The 19,245-nt window shown below is 41.0% G+C and overlaps 1 protein-coding gene across 3 annotated transcripts in view; it reads right to left on the reverse strand.

The window, feature by feature from the left end:
* The window catches only part of prex2 (phosphatidylinositol-3,4,5-trisphosphate-dependent Rac exchange factor 2), a 248,085-nt gene that overhangs the window by 24,852 nt on the left and 203,988 nt on the right, over window positions 1–19,245 (reverse strand). For all 3 annotated transcript variants that reach the window (XM_048596382.1, XM_048596381.1, XM_048596383.1), the window contains 3 exons: window positions 16,960–17,001; window positions 12,095–12,312; window positions 1,358–1,460 (listed from right to left, as the gene is read on the reverse strand). In XM_048596382.1, coding sequence (XP_048452339.1) covers window positions 1,358–1,460; window positions 12,095–12,312; window positions 16,960–17,001 — 363 coding nt within the window. The remainder of the gene's footprint in view (window positions 1–1,357; window positions 1,461–12,094; window positions 12,313–16,959; window positions 17,002–19,245) is intronic.

Below are 19,245 nucleotides of genomic sequence, written 5' to 3' on the forward strand. Positions count from 1 at the left end.
TCAGGCTTTTTCTTAAATTCAGCCATAGGACTGGACCTCACTGATTGGGCCAGAGTATTTAATAGCTAGTTACAATACATCTAAGTTACACGATAAGCTCTTGTGAGACATCAGGCTCAACTTAAAGGATGTGCAAATTTATTGATAGCCACATTATCCTAACACTGATGATTGGGACCATAACACTGTTCCTCCCAGGAACAGTCCTTCATATCCTGTTTGGCTGAAACTTATCTCACGATCATTTCAGCTGTTAAGTGCCTCATACTACAGAATTCAGACAAAAGGAAGTCAGTATCAATTTTTGGGCAATAGACATTTCAACTGAATCCATTAGAACTTAGAAAAACGAGAGGTGATCGTTTTTAAACATAGAAGATGGTGACAGCACATGACGGGGAGAATGCTGAAAGGATGTTTCCCCTTAATGTACATAAAAGAACCACGGTACACAGTTTAAAAATAAGCAGTTCCCCCTTTAAGATGGAGATTCGGAGAATTTTTGACTGCAGAGGGTCATACGTCTTTGGAACACTCTTCCCAAAAGAACAGTGGAGGCCGTCATATCATACACATGCAAATAAAAGATTAGATATTGGCCTTCATGGAGTTAGGTGGTGACAAGAGTGGGGTTAATGATGTGACTGTGCAAATGTGCCTACTAGCTGAAGGCCAACTGGACTTCAAACAGGCACCACGATTGGCTTTGTCATTAGAAACTGCAGCAAGCGAAGCTTATAAGTTACAGGGTAAAACGATGGAAGAGAACACCCTCACCAATCTGACTGAGCTTGGGGAACACCACTTGAGTGAAGGCAATTGCATAACCTCACTCAGGACATAATCCCAAACAGAGGCACTGGAACGAGCTAGATGAGTCGGTGTCATGTAGTGTGTACGTGTAAATAAAGGATGACTTGGTGACGGGATACCGGCCTTCGTGGATTTATTTCAGAGACAGACAGTCTTGTTGAACAATTTTTAAGGCGGAGGCAGAGAAATTCTTGACTAACAACAGAGGCAGAGGGTATCAGAGAGACGTAGCAAAGTTGCTGCCTCAATCAAATCAAATGTAATCTTATTAATTAGTGGAGCAAATTCGATGGGATTGAATGACCTCCTCCTGCACCTAATAATATGTCCATCTATTCAATAGATTATTTATTATTTAAACAAAACTGTATGTCTTTAAGGCTCCACCTCAGCAAAGGAATCTCTTAAAACCAATACAGGTACTGTTTAATGATTCAATAATATGGCTCCAAATGAGTCACTTATTTGAGCACTAGTTAACCTCTTTGACAAGATTTCAATAGAGCTGTATTTATTGTTGCACATTGGGAAGAAAATGCCTTACTTGCTACTAGTAGTTCTTCTTCACACTGTTGCAGATAGAACGTGACCTTCTCCAAGTCAGGCAATGCAACCAGAGTGTCTTCCAACATAGCCTGCTCATCCATCTAGAAGACATTAGCAAACAAACAAACAAAAAAAATCAGAGGCTCAAACTGGCATTGCTCGGAAACAAAGCAAAAATTGATGGAAAAAAGTACTGAGCAGATCTGGCAGCATCTGCAGAGGGAAATCAGAGTTAACGTTTCCAGTCGAGTGACCATTCTTCAGAACTGGGATTGCTTGGAGTTAGGCGTCTACATGCACAAGAGCTCAAAACATATTTACAGGAATTACAGCAGCACTATTCGTAATGCAATTCTTCTGACATTTTTAAAAATCAAGTATACAAGGATATTGTCAAAAAAGTCAATGTAAATCGTAAGGTGCAGTTATTAAGATAGGAAATCATCTTCATGGCCATTGAAAATGATGGTAACCCGTCCTGTAAACTGTAAAGAACTTCTCAGTTATTTTTAATCTTAGTCCTCATTTATTGCTAACCATCTCTGGCTATGGGCCAAGTGTAGGTATATGAGATGAGCGTAGTTTGGTGTTTAATGGTTAGGATAGACTTGGTAGACTGAAAGGCCTATTTCTTTGTTGTATGACTCTAAAGAATCATTTAATTTGTTCCTCCTGTTGCTGTAAAGACTAAAATCAGACCACCAACTGTATTTGGTTTACAGTTTTACTGAGGCATTGTTATGTTTTAGGGTAACCACATCTTGTGTTGAGGGGTCTTATGACATAGCTTTGATGAGATGAGGGAGCAGAAGCAACTCCTGAGAATTTCCTGTACTTTTTGTCAGGTTATATGAGTGGTTTTTGACCTCAGCTACTGCATCACTACTGTAGCCTTTTGTCAAACATGTATTTCACTCTGGCATCTCAAGATTCATTCTTAGCAATTCCATTATATTCTTCAAGATTCATTGCCACAAAATTTATAGTGTGCTGCCTGCCAACCTTTTTTGCACATTTACGACTTGTCTCTGCCAAAGTATTCACATAAACTTTCAACTTTTTAATGGCATCTTGTGAATACCATCCATGTAATAGATCATTGAAAAACCTTGGCAGACTTGCGTCTTCCCAAGTAACTGTAAAGCAATCAAGGTATATGATAGGTAGCAATGTAGCAGCACAGTGACTCAGTGGTTAGCATTGCTGCCTCATAGCACCAGGGACCCAGGTTCAATTGGGTGACTGTCTGTGTGGAGTTTGCACATTCTCCCCGCATGGGTTGCCTCCCACAGTCCAAAGACATGCAGTTTAGGTGGATTGCTAAATTATCTGTAGGACTAGGGATGCGCAGGTTAGGTGGATTAGCCATGGGAAATGTAGGGTTATGGGGTTAGGCTAGGGGGATGGGACTGAGTGGGATGTTCTATGAAGAGTTTGTGCTGACTCGATGTGTCAAATGGCCTCTTTCTGGAGTGTAAGGATTCTATGAATTTATTGCTAATAATGTTGATGTGCAAATTGATATATGCAAATAATCCTTATTATTTGAGTATCTAAAGACTACCTTCTTTTTATGTGCAGTGATCCATCATGAAGAAAGCCTTTATATTCAAAGATAGCTCACAAAAGCATATATCCTCTATTAGGTTCTAGATGGATTTGTGGACTTGTCTGGAGCTCAACTTTCTGAGAATGAGAGGAATTCCTAAACACAACCCTTCAGAAGGAATATGAGCAGCTTAAGGCTGATCAGGCCACCAAGCCTGCTCCAGCATTCAAGAAGACCACAGCTTATCATATTTTGGCTTCAACTCCACTGTTGCTGGGTGTTCTTTAAAGCCTTCCACTCCACTCAAAAACCTGTCCACCTCCACTCTGGAATGATCCAATGACCTCCACTACTCCGTGTGGAGGAGCATTCAGAAGAATAATGGCCTGCTACATTAAAGAGGAGACCTCTTTATTTTGTAACAGTGCTCCCTTGGCCTAGATTTTCCCAGGAGACAAAGCATTCTCCCAGAAACTAACATGTTGAGCCTCCCTCAGAATCTTATACGTAATAAGATCATCTCTCACTTTTCTAAACTTCAATGCTATAGGCCTAATTTGCTCAATATTTACTCAAGGAAAATCCTTTCATCCAGGAATCAGTCCAGTCTACCCTCTCTGAATTGTTTCAATGTAGAAATATCACTCTTTGTGTAAGGCATAAAAAACCATAGACTACTTGGGGAGTAGTCACACCAATGGGCTTTTTACAGTTGCAGTAAGGATACTCCATCCTCCAGGCAATGAAGGCCAATATTACATTTGCCTTCTTAATTTTGCCGTCTTTCTGTACCTGCATGCTAACTTTGTGATGCATGTAGAAGGACAGACTGTGCTGCAACATGATGAAATCTCTCTGAATGTAGTGGCAGCAGATACATGGGAACAACACTACCTCCAGGATCCCCTCCAAGCCACATCATCTCAAATTGGAGCTACATTGCCATTTCTTCAGAGCCATTGATTGTTTTAAATTCTTGCCTTCCTTTAGGCTCTTGATTTTCTGCCATTGTTGACATGTTTTCTGTGTCTTCTCCCAGTAAGACTGACACAAAATTCTTGTTCAAAGTCACTGACATTACTATATTAAATGCCAGTCTAAGAGGTCAGCAATTACTTTAGCAACAACCTTCCTATCTATTTATTTGTAAAAGCTTTGCCATTCTAACAATGCAGGCGGTTACAAATGAAAATTCTATTCCTTTGAATAGTGAATGGTGCAGTGCAAATAATCAGAAAGAAAATGATCCAAGAGGTCACTAAGTTGAGGTAACTGTTCATTCAAAATGATGGGGTTAAATTCCAGGGGCAAATGGGAAAATGTGCACAGAAGGAAGGTCATATTTTCTATAACATAATCTTCCAGGCTTTAATGACGCTTTCGACATCCCTTTTTTCCCTTAGTCAGATGCCAGGAGTAATTAACAGTGTTAACAGTGATCATCAGTAATCGGAGAAGGAGCTATTGTAAAAATTTAACTAACACACACGCACACACGCGCACACGCACACAAAAACTAGGGCAAACATTTATTTGAAAACTACTGTGAAAAGCTGGTTTGTCATGAGGACAGTCTACACATTCATCTCAGAGGGAACCTGAAAGCAGATAAGGGGACAACTATGAGAGGAGACAGTCAATGCAGGCCTGAAGATGTTGTAAATAAATTCATGCAGTATACAGAACAAGGTCAATGAACTTGATCCACAGATTGAAATTGGCAGGTACAATGCTGTAGATATCATGGAGACATAGGCTCCCTCATCAGAAAGAAATGAAATTAAATCAATAGCAAGAAATCTACATAGAGTCAGAAGGTCTAGAATTTATGTGAGTTGAGGAACCATAAAGGAAAAGGACTTTGATGGGACTAGATTAGTAACCGTAGCCAGGATGTGGAGAGGAAAATAAATCAGGAAATGGAAAAGGCATGTAAGAAAGGTGTTATCACAATAATCATGGAGGGCTTCTATGTGCAGGTGTACTGGGAAAAATCAGGTTGGTAGTGGATCTCAAGAAAAGGAATTTGTGGAATTTCTATGAGATTTTTTTTTGGAGCAGCTTGTGGTGGAGTCCACTAGGGAACAGACAATTCTAGATTTGATGGTATGGAATGAGGCAGTCTTGATCAGGGAGCTTAAGGTGAAGGAACCCCTAGAGGGCAGTGATGATAATATGATAAAATTCACGCTGCAATTTCAGAAGGAGAAGCTGGAATCAGATGTAACTGTATTACAATTTAGTAAAAGGTAACTACAAAGACTTGAGAGAGGAGCTGGCCAGAGTCAACTGGAAGGGAAGCCTAGCAGGGAAGACGGTGGAGCAGCAACGAAAGGAGTTTCTGGGGGTAATTCAGGAGGCACAACAGAAATTCATCCCAAGGAAGAAGAAACACAGTAAGGGGAAGATGAGGCAACCCTGGCTGACAAGGGAAGTCAGGAACAGCATAAAGGCAAAAGAAAAAGCATGTAATGTGGTGAAGATTAGCAGGGAGCCACAGGATTTGGAAGCCTTTAAAAACCATCAGAGGATAACTAAAAAAGCAATAAGAGGGGAGAAAATGAAATATGAGAGTAAGCTAGTTAGTAATATAAAAGAAGATTGCAAGAATTTTATTTTAGTTTTTAAAAGGTAAGAGAGAGGCAAGAGTGGACATTGGAATATTGGAAGATGAGGCTGAAGAAGTAGTAATGGGGAACAAAGAAATGGCAGAGGAACTGAACAGGTATGTTGCATCAGTTTTCACAGTGGAAGACACCAGCAACATACCAGAACTTCAAGAGAGTCAGGGGCAGAGGTGAGTGTAGTGGCCATCAGTAAGGAGAAGGTGGATAAATAACACAGACCAGATGGACTGAATCCCTACAGTGTGGAAAGATGATATTTGGCCCATCAAGCATGTACCAACCCTCCAAAGAGCATTCCATCCAGACCTGTAATCCCACATCCATCATGGCTAATCCACCTAGCCTGTACATCTTTGGACTGTGAAAGGAAACCAGAGCACACAGAGAAATCCCCCACAGACACTGGGAGAATGTGCAAACTCCACACAGACAGTCGCCTGAGGATGGAACTGAACCTGGGTCACTGGCGCTGTGATGCAGCAGCGCTAACCACTGAGTCACCGTGCTGCCCCAGGATTCTGAAGGAAACAGCTGAGAAGATTGCAGAGGCGTTGACGTGATTCTTCACGAATCACTGGAGTCAGGAAGGGTGCCAGAAGATTGCAAAACTGCTAATCTAACAACCCTGTTTAAAAAGGAAGGGGGGCAGAAGACGGGAAACTACACGCTGGTTAGCATGACCTTGGTCACTGATAAGATTTTAAAGTTCATTTTTAGGGATAAGATTGCAGAGTACTTGGAAGTGCGTGGTAAAATAGGGTTGAGTCAGAACAGCTTCATCAAGCGGCAGTCATGCCTGACAAATCTGTAGTACCATATGTATGGTGTATAATTTTGGTAGCCATGAGGTAATACAATGGAGGTTCACCACATTAATCCTCGAGATGACAAGATTGGTTTATGAGCAGAGATCGGGTCTGTATTTCCCTGAATTTCAAAAAAACGAAGAGTAACCTCATTGAAAAAAAACTTAATTCTTCCTGGATCCAAGAGGGTGGATGTAGGTAAGCTGTTTCCCTTGGCTGGTGAGTCTAAAACCAGAGAAGATAATCTCAGGATAAGGGGTAGGCCATTTAAGATCGAGATGAGGAGGAATTTCTTCACTCACAGGGTGGTGAATCTTTGAAATTCAATACCCAGAGGAAACTCAATCATGGAGCAAGTTCAAGGCAGAAATCAAAAGATTTCTGAAGATTAATGGACATGGAGATAGGACAGGAAAGTGGCATTGAGGTAGATGATTAACTGAATAGCAGAGCAGACTCAGCAGAATGAATGGTCTGTTCATAGTTCTGTGTTTAAAAATTTAAATCTGGCATGAACCATGCGTGTCCCTCACCTCTGCTCCCTGACTCTCTTGAAGTTCTGGTATGTTGCTGGTGTCTTCCACTGTAAAAACTGATGCAACATTCCTGTTCAGTTCCTCTGCCATTTCTTTGTTCCCTATTACTACTTCTTCAGCCTCATCTTCCAATATTCCAATGTCCACTCTTGCCTCTCTCTTACCTTTTAAAATCTAAAATAAAATTCTTGCAATCTTCTTTTATATTACTAACTAGCTTACTCTCATATTTCATTTTCTCCCCTCTTATTGCTTTTTTAGTTATCCTCTGATGGTTTTTAAAGGCTTCCAAATCCTGTGGCTCCCTGCTAATCTTCACCACATTACATGCTTTTTCTTTTGCCTTTATGCTGTTCCTGACTTCCCTTGTCAGCCAGGGTTGCCTCATCTTCCCCTTACTGTGTTTCTTCTTCCTTGGGATGAATTTCTGTTGTGCCTCCTGAATTACCCCCAGAAACTCCTATCATTGCTGCTCCACATTCTTTACTGAAAAGCACTGCATTAATTTACTTATATTCTTGGCAATGTTCCTTTGCAAACCCTTTCCTTAATTGTAAATTTATACAATAAGAACACAATTTCATCAATAGATAACTTGCAAAGTGAAAAAGGATTAAGCAAAACAAGCATTGAGTGATGAATTTGATTCACTTCCACCAGTGTTAAAGGTCATATGAGTACATATCTGAAATATATGTAAGTAGTATATCTGCAAAAACGTTAACACATAACCAGATGGGGTCCTTGCATCTCATGTGGCTTTCTGCATGCCAATTTTCCATCTGATCATTCTATTCTTTGAAAATGTATTTATTCCAGGCATGGGAGGAATACAGTCCAGTGCCAGCGAAGAAAGTCAGCATGTATCTACTTTAAAATTCTCACACATGGGCTTTTACTTTTGTGTACTCTTGTGTGATTCACATTCCACATGCAGTGTTTTTGTCAATCCATGCTATTCTTCAGCTCCTGATAGATTGTTAAATCTTTCGATGAAATGCACAATTCCATTTTGAAATGATATAAATCCCTGTGGTTCAAGTCTTTTCTCCCGAGACCCACTGCCATAATTGTTTCTCAACATACAACGCTCTGCATGAAACTGATGCCTAAGGACACAGCATTGAAAATGTAGCCTGTAATTATCATATTCTAATTTTGTTGGTGGTTTAATTTGCTCTGATATTACATTGGCCAGATTGTTGCAGTGGCTAAGAACAAAAGAAATAGGAACAGACATTCATCAATTTCTAAGATTACCCATTGATTGTCTCAATAGTGCATCTTCTGGAAAAGTATAGAACCACAGATGGCAACTTGTGATTATTCATATTATTACATAATTGTGTAGACTCTAGAAGTTGGACTCCATTACAGTGATGAAATGACAGTGAAACTCCCCAGGCTTCCTGTCCATCCTTGACCTGTGATCCCATAAAATTGAAACTTACAGAATACTGAATGGCCTGGACAGAGTGGATGTTGGGAAGATGCTTCCATTGGTAGGCGAGACAAGGATCCGAGGGCACAGCCTTTGATAAAGAGAAGACCTTTTAGATCGGAGATAAGGAGAAACTTCTTCAGCCAAAGAGTGGTGAATCTATGGAATTCACTACCACAGAAGGCTGTGGAAGCCAAGTCATTGAGTATATTTAAGATGGAGATAGATAGGTTCTTGATTATCAACGGGATCAAGGGTTACGGGGAGAAAGCAAGAGAATGGGGTTGAGAAACTTATCAGCCATGATTGAATGGCGGAGCAGACTCGATGGGCTGAATGCCCTAATGTCTTATGGTCTTACAGTCTTACGGTCTTATAAAATGGTAGATGGGAAAGGTACCCTCTTGGTTGCTCACCCTTCAGCTTGTTCAGGCTATATTTGGCACCAATTTCAAACATAAAGCCCTTCAAAGTCCTCAACTTCCTCAGTCAGAGTTCCAGCTCCATTTCTTTAAGGACTTAGCCACTGATTTATATCTGTTAGCAGCTCAGGACCCTCAGGAACAACCCAGTGCACAGTTTGGCCAGAACCGGTCAATCAATTCTTTCAAAATGACCGAGGCAGTGTCAGCACATTTTATCTATCATCACAGCTCCCAGGTACAACCTTTATATTCACCTTTCCTCAATTACTTTCATTGCACCATGAGAATCTGAGCTACAACAGGTGGACATCATTTTATCTGGTTTTAATCAGCTTCGAATCTGAAGTATCCATTTCAGTTTTAGATTTAGTTTTCTAAGAAACCTGAAGGTTCAAATTCTCTTGCAGTGAGGGTCAGACCCTAAACTCCTACTTTGAAACCATGATTCCATTGCAATATGTTGCGTGCTTTGGAATTGTTTGAATATTCTTATTATAGTAATTTACTCACTAGAGCATATGTTGAGATATAAATATGATACCTATCATGAGGTTAGGTATTGAGTCAATTGGAGTTTTCCAGATTAAGATAAGTATAGTGGTAAGGTTATCTAGGTAAATTGCAAAAAAGCATGAAATGGATCTGGGGTGTAAACCAACCAGAATCTAACTAAACTGCAGAGCAGATCCAATGGGCAATATACAGCAGAAACTCCTGCCCCTGCACTTCCTCTCTCACCTCCATCCAGGGCCCCAGACAAACTTTCCAAATCCGACAGGGTTCAGCTGTATGTCCTCCAACCTGGTCTACTATAACTGTTGCTCCCGATATGGCCTCCTCTACATCGGTGAGACCAAGCTCAGACTCGGTGGCTGATTCACGGTGCATCTGCATTCTGTACACTATAATCAACAACACCTACGAGTTGTCAACCATTTTATCTCCCCCTCCCAATCCCTGGGCAACACATCCATCCTGGGCCTCCACCAGTGTCACAATGAGCCACCCGCAAACTGGAGAAGCAACACCTCATATTCCACCTCAGGAGCCTACAGCCCGATGGCCACAACATGGAATTCACCAGTTTTAAAATCTCCCCACACCCGGCCTCATCCCATTTCCAACCCTCCCTGTTATCCCCGCCTCCTTGAACTGACACAACCTGTCCACCCTCTTCCCCACCTATCTGCCTGAACCTTCCCATGACCAATCCCCACCACTGCCTACCTGCACTCACCTATCACTATCCCACCGACCTTCCCCAGTACCACCCCTCCTCCCTCTATCTATTTCTGAGCTCCCTTCCCCCTCCCCAGTCCTGATGAAGGATCTCGACCCAAAACGTCCACTTTCCTGCTCCTCTGATGCTGCCTGACCTGCTGTATTTCTCCAGCTCCATTCTGTGTTGTCTCTGACTCCAGCATCTGCGGTTCTTGCTATCTCCCAATGGGCAGAATATCCTACTTCTGTTCCTTTATATTCCTAATCAGAGCAACATCTGACATAGGAGATCCTACAACTTATTATTCCACAAGATTCAGGACAGTGTGGGTTTCTGTGGTTATATACTTTTTTTCTAAGAGGTGACTTCTTATTTTCCTTTCTACCAGTTAAACTATTCAAAGTATAACTTCACAACATCTAAGATTTATGAGTTTTCTGTTTATTGGGTATTAATTATTGCATTGAATAACATTGTAATAAATGTATCATAGAATCGCCACATTGTATATGTAGGCCCTTTGGCCCAGCGAGTCCACAGTGACCCTCCGAACAGCATCCCACCCAGACCCACTCTCTGACCCTAACCATGTAACCCTGCATTTCCCATGGCTAATCCACCTAACCAACACATCCTTGGACACAATAGGCAATTTAGCATGGCCAATTCTCCCAGAGAAAATTGACGCAGACAGGGGAGAACGTGCAAACTCCACACAGTTACCCAAGGGTGGAATTGAACTCAAGTCAATGGCGCTGTGAGGCAGCACTGCTCACCAGTACATTATGCCCTGATACCATACCTGAAGAGCTGAATTCCAGAGGTTGAGATGAGAGTGACAGACAGCCCTTCATATCAAGGCTGTTTTCCACCAAGTGTGGCATCAAGGAGTGCTGGCAAAGCTGGAATCAATGGGTATCAGGGGCAAACTCTCTGGTGGTTGGAGTCATACCTGACACAAGGAAGATAGTTGTGGTTGTTAGAGGTCAGTCATCTCAGCTTCGGGACATCTCTACAGAAGATCCTCAGGGGAGTGTCCAGGGTCCAACCATCTTCAGCTGCTTCTTCAACGACCTTCCCTCCATCATAAGGTCAGAAGTAGGAATGTTCAGCAATGACTCCACAATGTTCAACACCATTTGCGACTCCTCAGATACTGAAGCACTCCATGTTCAAATGCAATAAGTACTGGACAATATTCAGGCTTGGGCTGACAAGTGGCAGGTAACATTTGAGCCACACAAATGCCAGGCTACGACCATCACCAATAAGAGACAATCTAACCACCACCCTTTTTAATTCAATGGTGTTACCATCACTGAAACCCCCACTATCAACATCCTAGGGGTTATCACTGACCAGAAACTTAACTGGACTCACCACATAAATACAATGGCTACAACAGCAGGTCAGAGGCTAGGAATACTACAGATACTCACCTCCGGACTCCCCAGAGCCTGTCCATTGTCAACAAGGCACAAGTCAGTAGTGTGATGGAATACTCCCCACTTGCCTGGATGAGTGCAGCCCCAACAACATTCAAGAAGCCGGACACCATCAGGACAAAGCAGCCGTTTGATTAACACTGCATCCACCAGCTTTCACTACCTTCACCACCGACGCTCAGTAGCAGCAGTGTGTACTATCTACAAGATGCACTGCAGAACTTCACCAAAAGATCCTCAGACAGCACCTTCCAAACTCACGACCACTTCCATCTAGAAGGACAAGGGCAGTAGATACATGGGAACACTACCAACTTCAAGTTCCCCTACAATCTGTCCATCATCGCGTCTTCGAGATATATCACCGTTCATTCACGTCACTGGGTCAAAATCCTGTAAGTCCCTCTCTAATAGCATTGTGGGGCAACCTACAGCAGGTGGACTGCAGCAGTTCAAGAAGGCAGCTCACCCCACCACCTTCTCAAGGGCAACTAGGGATGGTTAATAAATGCTGGCACAGCTAGCCATGTCCACAACCCAAAAATGAATAAAATAAAGTACCTGCAATTTATAATGTACTTGGTTTTGAATCTGCAGGAGGTGCTTCTAAGCTGGATACATCTTAAATCAATCACACCAATCAGATAATTAATATAAATTAGAAGCGACATCACAACATCTTACCAGATTAGGAGACAGCAGTGACTGGAAGTTAAAGAGGATCCCTACGTTGGCTATTTGCTCCAACCATTTTCTACTGGATTCCTGTGTCTCAGTTTCATATTGGCTGTTGGTGTCATACATCTGATGTAATGCAGCTAATAACTGTTCTGAGAAAGTGCAAACTGTAGCCACCAAACTTTGACAAAACACCATATCTTTCCTGAGTTGAATTTCAGTATCTGTGGATTAAAAAAAACATAAACAGTAAGAAAAAGATGATAAAACTGAAAAAAAAGACCATTAAACATTTTCTTAGTTTTATTTTCATTTTAAAAACAAGCTAACTTGCCTCCAAAAGTTAAATTTATGCCAGCCTTACAATGTGATTCAATGCAATATTTAATTCTCTACAAGCAGAGAATCATTAATAAAGAAATTAAATGGTAGTAGACAGTGAAGAAGGTTATCTAAGATTACAATCAGCTCACACTTATACAATTAAATATCAGCAATTCAACTTCCATGGCAATGCTGATAGGCTCTCTAGTTTAACTTTGCCAAATGAGTCCACTACAAACAGTCTTTATGTAGAGATACTCTACTGTGAACAAGCATAGCACAATCCAGTAATGCAAACAAGTTAAGAAGTGCATTAGAAATAATCCACTGCTATCAAAAGTGTTGGACATGGTATTTTGTGGCAATATCATAGGAACAACTTCAGAACTGAAGCCATATGTCACCCAGGAGCTAGAACTATCCATACAAACAGGATGTCTCGAATGGGTGAATGAGGGTCATCATACCAACACAGATAAGGAAATGCGTTTTTTTTTCTTCATTCATTCACAGAATGAGGTCATCGCTGGCTAGGCAGCATTTAACGCTCATCCCTAATTGCCCAGAGGGCAGTTAAGAGTCAACCACATTGCTGTGGGTCTGGAGTCACATGTAGGTCAGACCAGGTAATGATAGCAGTTTCCTTCCCTAAAGGACCTTAGTGAACCTGATGGGTTTTTCCTCTAACAATCAATAATGAATTCACAATCATCATTAGATTCTTAATTCCAGATATTTATTGAATTCAAATCCCACTATCTGCCGTGGCAGGACTAGAACCCGGGTCCCCAGGATGTTATCTGGGTCAACAGTCCAGCAATAATATCACTAGGCCATCACCTTTCCTAATTAAATCAGTTACACAAAGGTCACTGTGGTACTGTCAGAACGAAGGTGACAGCCACAAGTTATTTCTGGTTGTCAGGGCTTGACTCTGAAATCAAGGAGAAGGTGGGAATATGTGTAGCTTGCACAAGAGTTCATAACCTACCTCCAGGGGGAGGCAAAGGCCCAGAATTACTATCACTGGACTGTTAATCCAAAGACCCAGGCAATGTTCTTGGGACCCCGGTTCAAATTCCACCACGGCAGATGGTGAAATTTGAATTCAATAAAAATCTGGAATTAAAAATCTAACAATGACAATGAATCCATTGCTGATTGTCAGGGGGAAAATCCCATCTAATGTCCTTTAGGGAAGGAAACTGCCATCATTACCTAGTCCGGCCTACATGTGACTCCAGACCCTCAGCAATGTGGTGGATGCTTAACTGCCCTCTGGGCGATTAAGGGATAGGCAATAAATGCTGACCTAGCCAGTGATGCCCTCATCCTGTGAATGAATACGAAAAATTAGTGATGAACACCTCTTTAATAAAGCTCCTCCTGTTGTTAAACACTTCAACCTCTAGTCCTTCTTGAAGCCTATCAACACTTGGAGAAAATTGCACCCTACTGACTCTGCTTAGATTCTTCACATTTTTGAATACCTCTATAACAGATCTCCTTTTGACATATCCTTTCGGAGGAGAACAGCTCCACCATCTGAAGTCTATCTACCTAGCTGAAGTCCTTCTTTGCAGCAATCGTTTTTGTAAACCTTTGCTGCAGCTTCTCTAAACCTTTTACATCCTTCTTAAAGTGCAATGCCCAGAATTGGATATTATTCCCCAGTTGAGACAAAACCAATATTTTAAGATAGTTCATCATAACCTCATCGCTTTTGTACCTACATATAAAAGGCTAGGATCCTGTAAGCCTTTTTACCTAATTTCTCAACTTGGTGATTTTCTCAATACATAAAACAGAAAGCATATCAACAAAGAAAAAAGTCTGCTTACTTTTATTTGCTATTTTAACCTTTAATCTAACATTCAACCTTTACAAATAAACTTCTGTTGACCTACAGCTATGTTATATAGCATACTGTCAACTCAAATTAGTTCACATCATCCAATCTTTTGCTTTTTGGCTGTTTTTGATTTTTCTTTTCTTTGATATTTGCATCTCTTTTTTTTCTGTTCTTTGTTTCTCCCTTTCTGTTTCTCAGTTCTTGTTTTTGTCCTTTTCTTCTGCTGTTCCTTTCCTGCTTGCTTTCTCAGTTTCTTTACCAATTTGTTCCACTTGTTAATGCCAGTGTCCAATTATGCCCGTCCTGCGTATTTTATGCGTTTGCCAACCTTACCATCCCTGTCTTAGTGCTTGATCCTCTTTTATTTTCATGTTACATTATGTAAGAAGTGTGTCAGAGAAAAAAAATGCACCAACCTCTGAAAACTCACAAAACTACACTGACAAAACCAAAAATACCATATGTGCATCAGCATTGCTGCAACAGACAGCTATAGCAATAAAAAAGATATCATTCATCAGAATCAGCTCCATGGAAAATCTATAAACCACATTGTAATTTGCGCTTCCTATCAATTTATATTTGCTCTTTTGATCACAAAATATACATTATACTGAACATCAACAAAATAAAATAAAATTGTGAGTTGCAACTGAGAACTAATGCATTAAAAAAATACAATTCTGCTGACTCCTGGGCTAGCATCAGTGAACATCGTTGAGAAGAAGCACTGTCCCAACTCCTTAGGCATTATTTGTTGGTACTGAATAAATTGGCTGATTTTACACTGCAGCAAAACTGAGTTTCCCCTCCTCCCTTCCAGCATCAGTCCTTCACTTTTACTTTCGCAAGGAATTTAGACAGGAAAATCAGACAGATTGAATTACAGTAACTATTCAAGGGATCAACAGTACAAGGATTTTCCATGGCACCCGAAGGGCCAATAAATTACACCCGTTCTGAATGAAAGCTTTGCAATAGTTGAAAGCAACAGAACCAGCACTTGAGAAATAACCTGCTAAAATGTGATAAGCTGGTTCAGCACTTCTGCAAACAGTGAAAGAATGTGCAACGAATACCACTTTTTTGTATTGAAAATCATAGTTTCATTAGGTCAGTGAGAGTAGGAACAGTGAATTCAACACAAAAACAGAAATTGCTGGAAAAGCTCAGCAGGTCTGGCAGCATCTGTGGAGAGAAATTCGAGTTAACGTTTTGGGTTGAGTGACCCTTCCTCAGAACAGTGAATTATACGGTTGTATCCAAAATGAAATGAAGAGTCACCAAACTCAAAACGTTAACTCTGCTTTCTTCCCACAGATTCTGCCAGATATGCTGAGCTTTCCCCAGCAATTTCTGTCTTTGTTTCTGGTCTCCAAACTGTGAGGCCTTGAAGGGAGCCAAATTCTGGAACATGAAGACGCATTCTGATCTTGATTCTCTTTGAGTTAACCTATTGACCTCCCTCAGCAGAACGTAGTTATTTCCTCACGACAATCAAGAATGGATCGACCTGTCACTCTTTTTTTAATCAGAATTTTCAATGACTTAGTTTAGCACCACAAATCCTTCTATGGTGAAGCTTTTAAAAGATTGCTTTCCATGATTTGTCAGTGTCAAGCAGAAGTAGCATTAGAATGCTTCCTTGGTTACCAGAATTCAATAGGTTGTAATGAAATTCCCCAACAATCCTGCAGTTTTGTATCACATTTTGATGCAGTTGTTGAAGTACAATGTGCCAATAGACTGTTATTATTCCAGTTCCTTTAATAGGCAGAGGGATTTGGGAGTCCTTCTACAGGAATCACAAAAAGCTGGTATCCAAGTTCAGTAAGTAAGAGGGAAGACAAATGGGACGTTGGTATTTATTTCAAATGGAATGGAGTATGAGATTAGGGAGGTTTTTCCAAAACCATGCAAGGCACGAGTCAGACCACAGTTGGAATACGGTGAACAGTTTTTGTCCCCTAAGGAAAGCTATCCTGGCATTGGGAGCAGTCTAGAGAAGGTTCACAATGTTGATCCCAGGTATGGAGAGATTGTCTGATGAAGAGAGGTTAAGTTAGACCTCTACTCATTGGAGTTTAGAAGAATGAGAAGTGACCTTATTGAAACATAGGAAAATGTGGAGAACTTGTTTCCCCTGTGGGAAAGCATAGGACCAGAGGGCATAATTTCAGACTAAGGGGTTGTCCATTTAAAACAGAAATAAGGTGGAATTTCTTCTGAGTGTTGTGCAGAATTCTTTACCACAGAGGGCTTTTGAGGCTGGATCATGATGTATGTTCAAGACTGAGACAGACCGATTTTTAATCAGAAGGGGAATCAAGGGTTTTGGAGAAGTGGAGACAGGAAAGTGGAATTGGGAATTATCGGATCTCACTGCATGGCAGAACAGACTGGATGGCCTGAAGTGTTTTAAGATTTATTTTGAAAACAAACTTGCATCCCAAAGTGGGATCAAACCTAAAGGTCTGAAAATAAGGCTTCTGTTACACTCTACTCTTCAAGCATGATCACCACTTACAGGAGCATTAAATTACTCTGATACTAACAGGATGTGCCTTACCTTCAACATATATAAAAGACCATGAATTATTTACAACCTGCTCTGTAGCACAATCTGATTTATCTTAGTTCTGATACATACATCCTCTCAAATAACTTGTTCCAATTGAATGAGTTATGGCATTACCTGTATGTTCAAGGAGAGCCAGGAATACTCGTGTCTTCACCTCTGGAAGAAAAAACAATTTGATTCTAAAGGGCACTTTGGGAGAGAAGCATTACAATCCTCATACACGACTACACACATTGCAACATAACAAACAGGTATCTACACAAATCTCCCAATATAGGGGATCCAATAGCCTAGTGGTACTATCACTAGACTATTAATCCAGAAACTCAGCTAATGTTCTGGGGACCTGGCTTCAAACCCTTCAATAAATGCTGGCCTAGCCAGAGTTGCTCACATCCCATGAGTGAATATATATATAAAAACAAATCAATGTCCTGAAGGCCAGTCAGGCCAATGAATCGATGCCCGCTCTCTGTCGAACAGTCTGTTATATTTCCTGATCTATTCCCACAGTCCTGCATGGAATGTATGTCAAGGGTCATTCAAGTTCCTTTAAAATCACTGCCATCATCTGCTTCCACCCTTAGAGATTACCAGGTAATTAGTAGCTGTTACATTAAAAATAAATCCTTCATTACAGGGGCATGTAAGGGGCATAAGATTTAATAGGAGATGTGAGGAAAAGCTTTCTCACCCGGGATAGGGGGAATCTGAACTCACTTTCTGTAATGGTGGTAGAGGCAGAAATCCTCATCATATTGAAGAAGTATTTAGATGTGCACTTGTGATGCCAAGGCAATGGGCCAAGTGCTGGAAAATGGGATTAGAATAGTTAAGTGATTGTTCTTGACCAGCGTAGATTCAATGGGCCGAAGAGCCTTTTATGTGCTGTGGACCTCTCTGACTCTATGACACATTCTCCCTGTATCTCTGACCCTACTACTGTGTCAGCAAAGCTTATAGAATAGCTTTTAACTATTTCTAGCTCAGAAATCTGTCGACCACTATTAAAATCTCCCTTCAATCTATTCTGCTCCAAGTAGAAGACTCAAGTCTCTCCATTTTGACATTGTAGTCACAATCCTTCATCATTGGAACCAATCCAGTAAAGCCACACATTTTTACTGGGAAAGCTCACCAAATCCATGGATCAAACAACACTTTTTGATTATGAAAATATAAGATATTACATGAAATATAATAACTGGTTAACATGCACAGTCAGTAATATCCCTCTAAAAACCTAAAAATACAAACATAAATGCATGCATTTTAGGAAAACTGAACAAAAACAGATGTATTTTTCTGAAGATGTGCATTGTAAGAAAAGAAATGACATGAAGATTACTCTTGAAAGTGAAAAGGATAAGGTGTTAAATGCTCTGAAGTTGATAGTTCAGAGGTTCTGACACATGTGGTCAATTCACCAATCACACAGGGCTATCTCTGGAGTCTTGACAGATAGAATTTGCTCAGGAAAAATGATATGGGGAAGTTACTGCAATCACTCCTCCAGGAGAACCAATAGGTTTCATTCTCAACTCACTAAGAGACTTTTTCAGAAATAAGAAAGATCAACTCGGCAGCTCAGACTCACAGGCTTCTTGTTCCCCAAATAATTCTAGGTTCCAGAGCACTATCCTTCCATCTATTGTTCAAACAGCTCCAGGCAAGGTCTGCAGCAAAACAAGGGGTTAACCTGCAACATGATTTCTAGGCAGCCATGTTAAAAAAAAATCTCCATTATCCATACTGACCATTCAAATAACACTTTTAAAGATACCAGTCTAAGTATATCCACAAACTGGTTGAGTAAAATAGCTCTGCAACTATCTAGAATGTAAGCTTTCCAAGAGTGATTAAATATGAAGTGTCTTTGTAACAAACAACGTCAGGAGAAAGTGGGTTGGGCTGCAGCAAAGTTAGCCAGTTCGGGAAAGAGGTAGTAGGCAGCCAAATGGACAGCTGGGCATCAGGACTGGATACTTTAAAGGTCTGCCTCTGAGCTATGGGGTTTTGTGCATTTAGATACTGACGGCTTCAGTATCTGAGTAGTCTCGGATGGTGTTGAACATTCTGCAGTCATCAGAAAACATCCCCATCTCCGACCTTATAATGGTGGGAAGGCCATTGATGAAGGAGCTGATGATAGTTGGGCCTGGGTCACTTCCTTGAGGAACTCCTGCAAAGATGTCCTGGAGCTGAGATGACTGATCTCCAACAACTATGACCATCTTACTTTGAACCAGCTATGACTCCAACCAGCAGAATGATTGCCCAGATTCGCACTGATTCAAATTTTGCTTGGGATCCCCTGCCACACCTGGTCAAACATGGTCTTGATGTCGAGGGCTGTCACTCTCCTACTGTTCTCCTGTGACAGCCAGGACTCTCTCCTCA

The sequence above is a fragment of the Rhincodon typus genome, chromosome 4, assembly GCF_021869965.1.
Source record: "Rhincodon typus isolate 14 chromosome 4, sRhiTyp1.1, whole genome shotgun sequence".
Lineage (NCBI taxonomy): Eukaryota > Metazoa > Chordata > Chondrichthyes > Orectolobiformes > Rhincodontidae > Rhincodon > Rhincodon typus.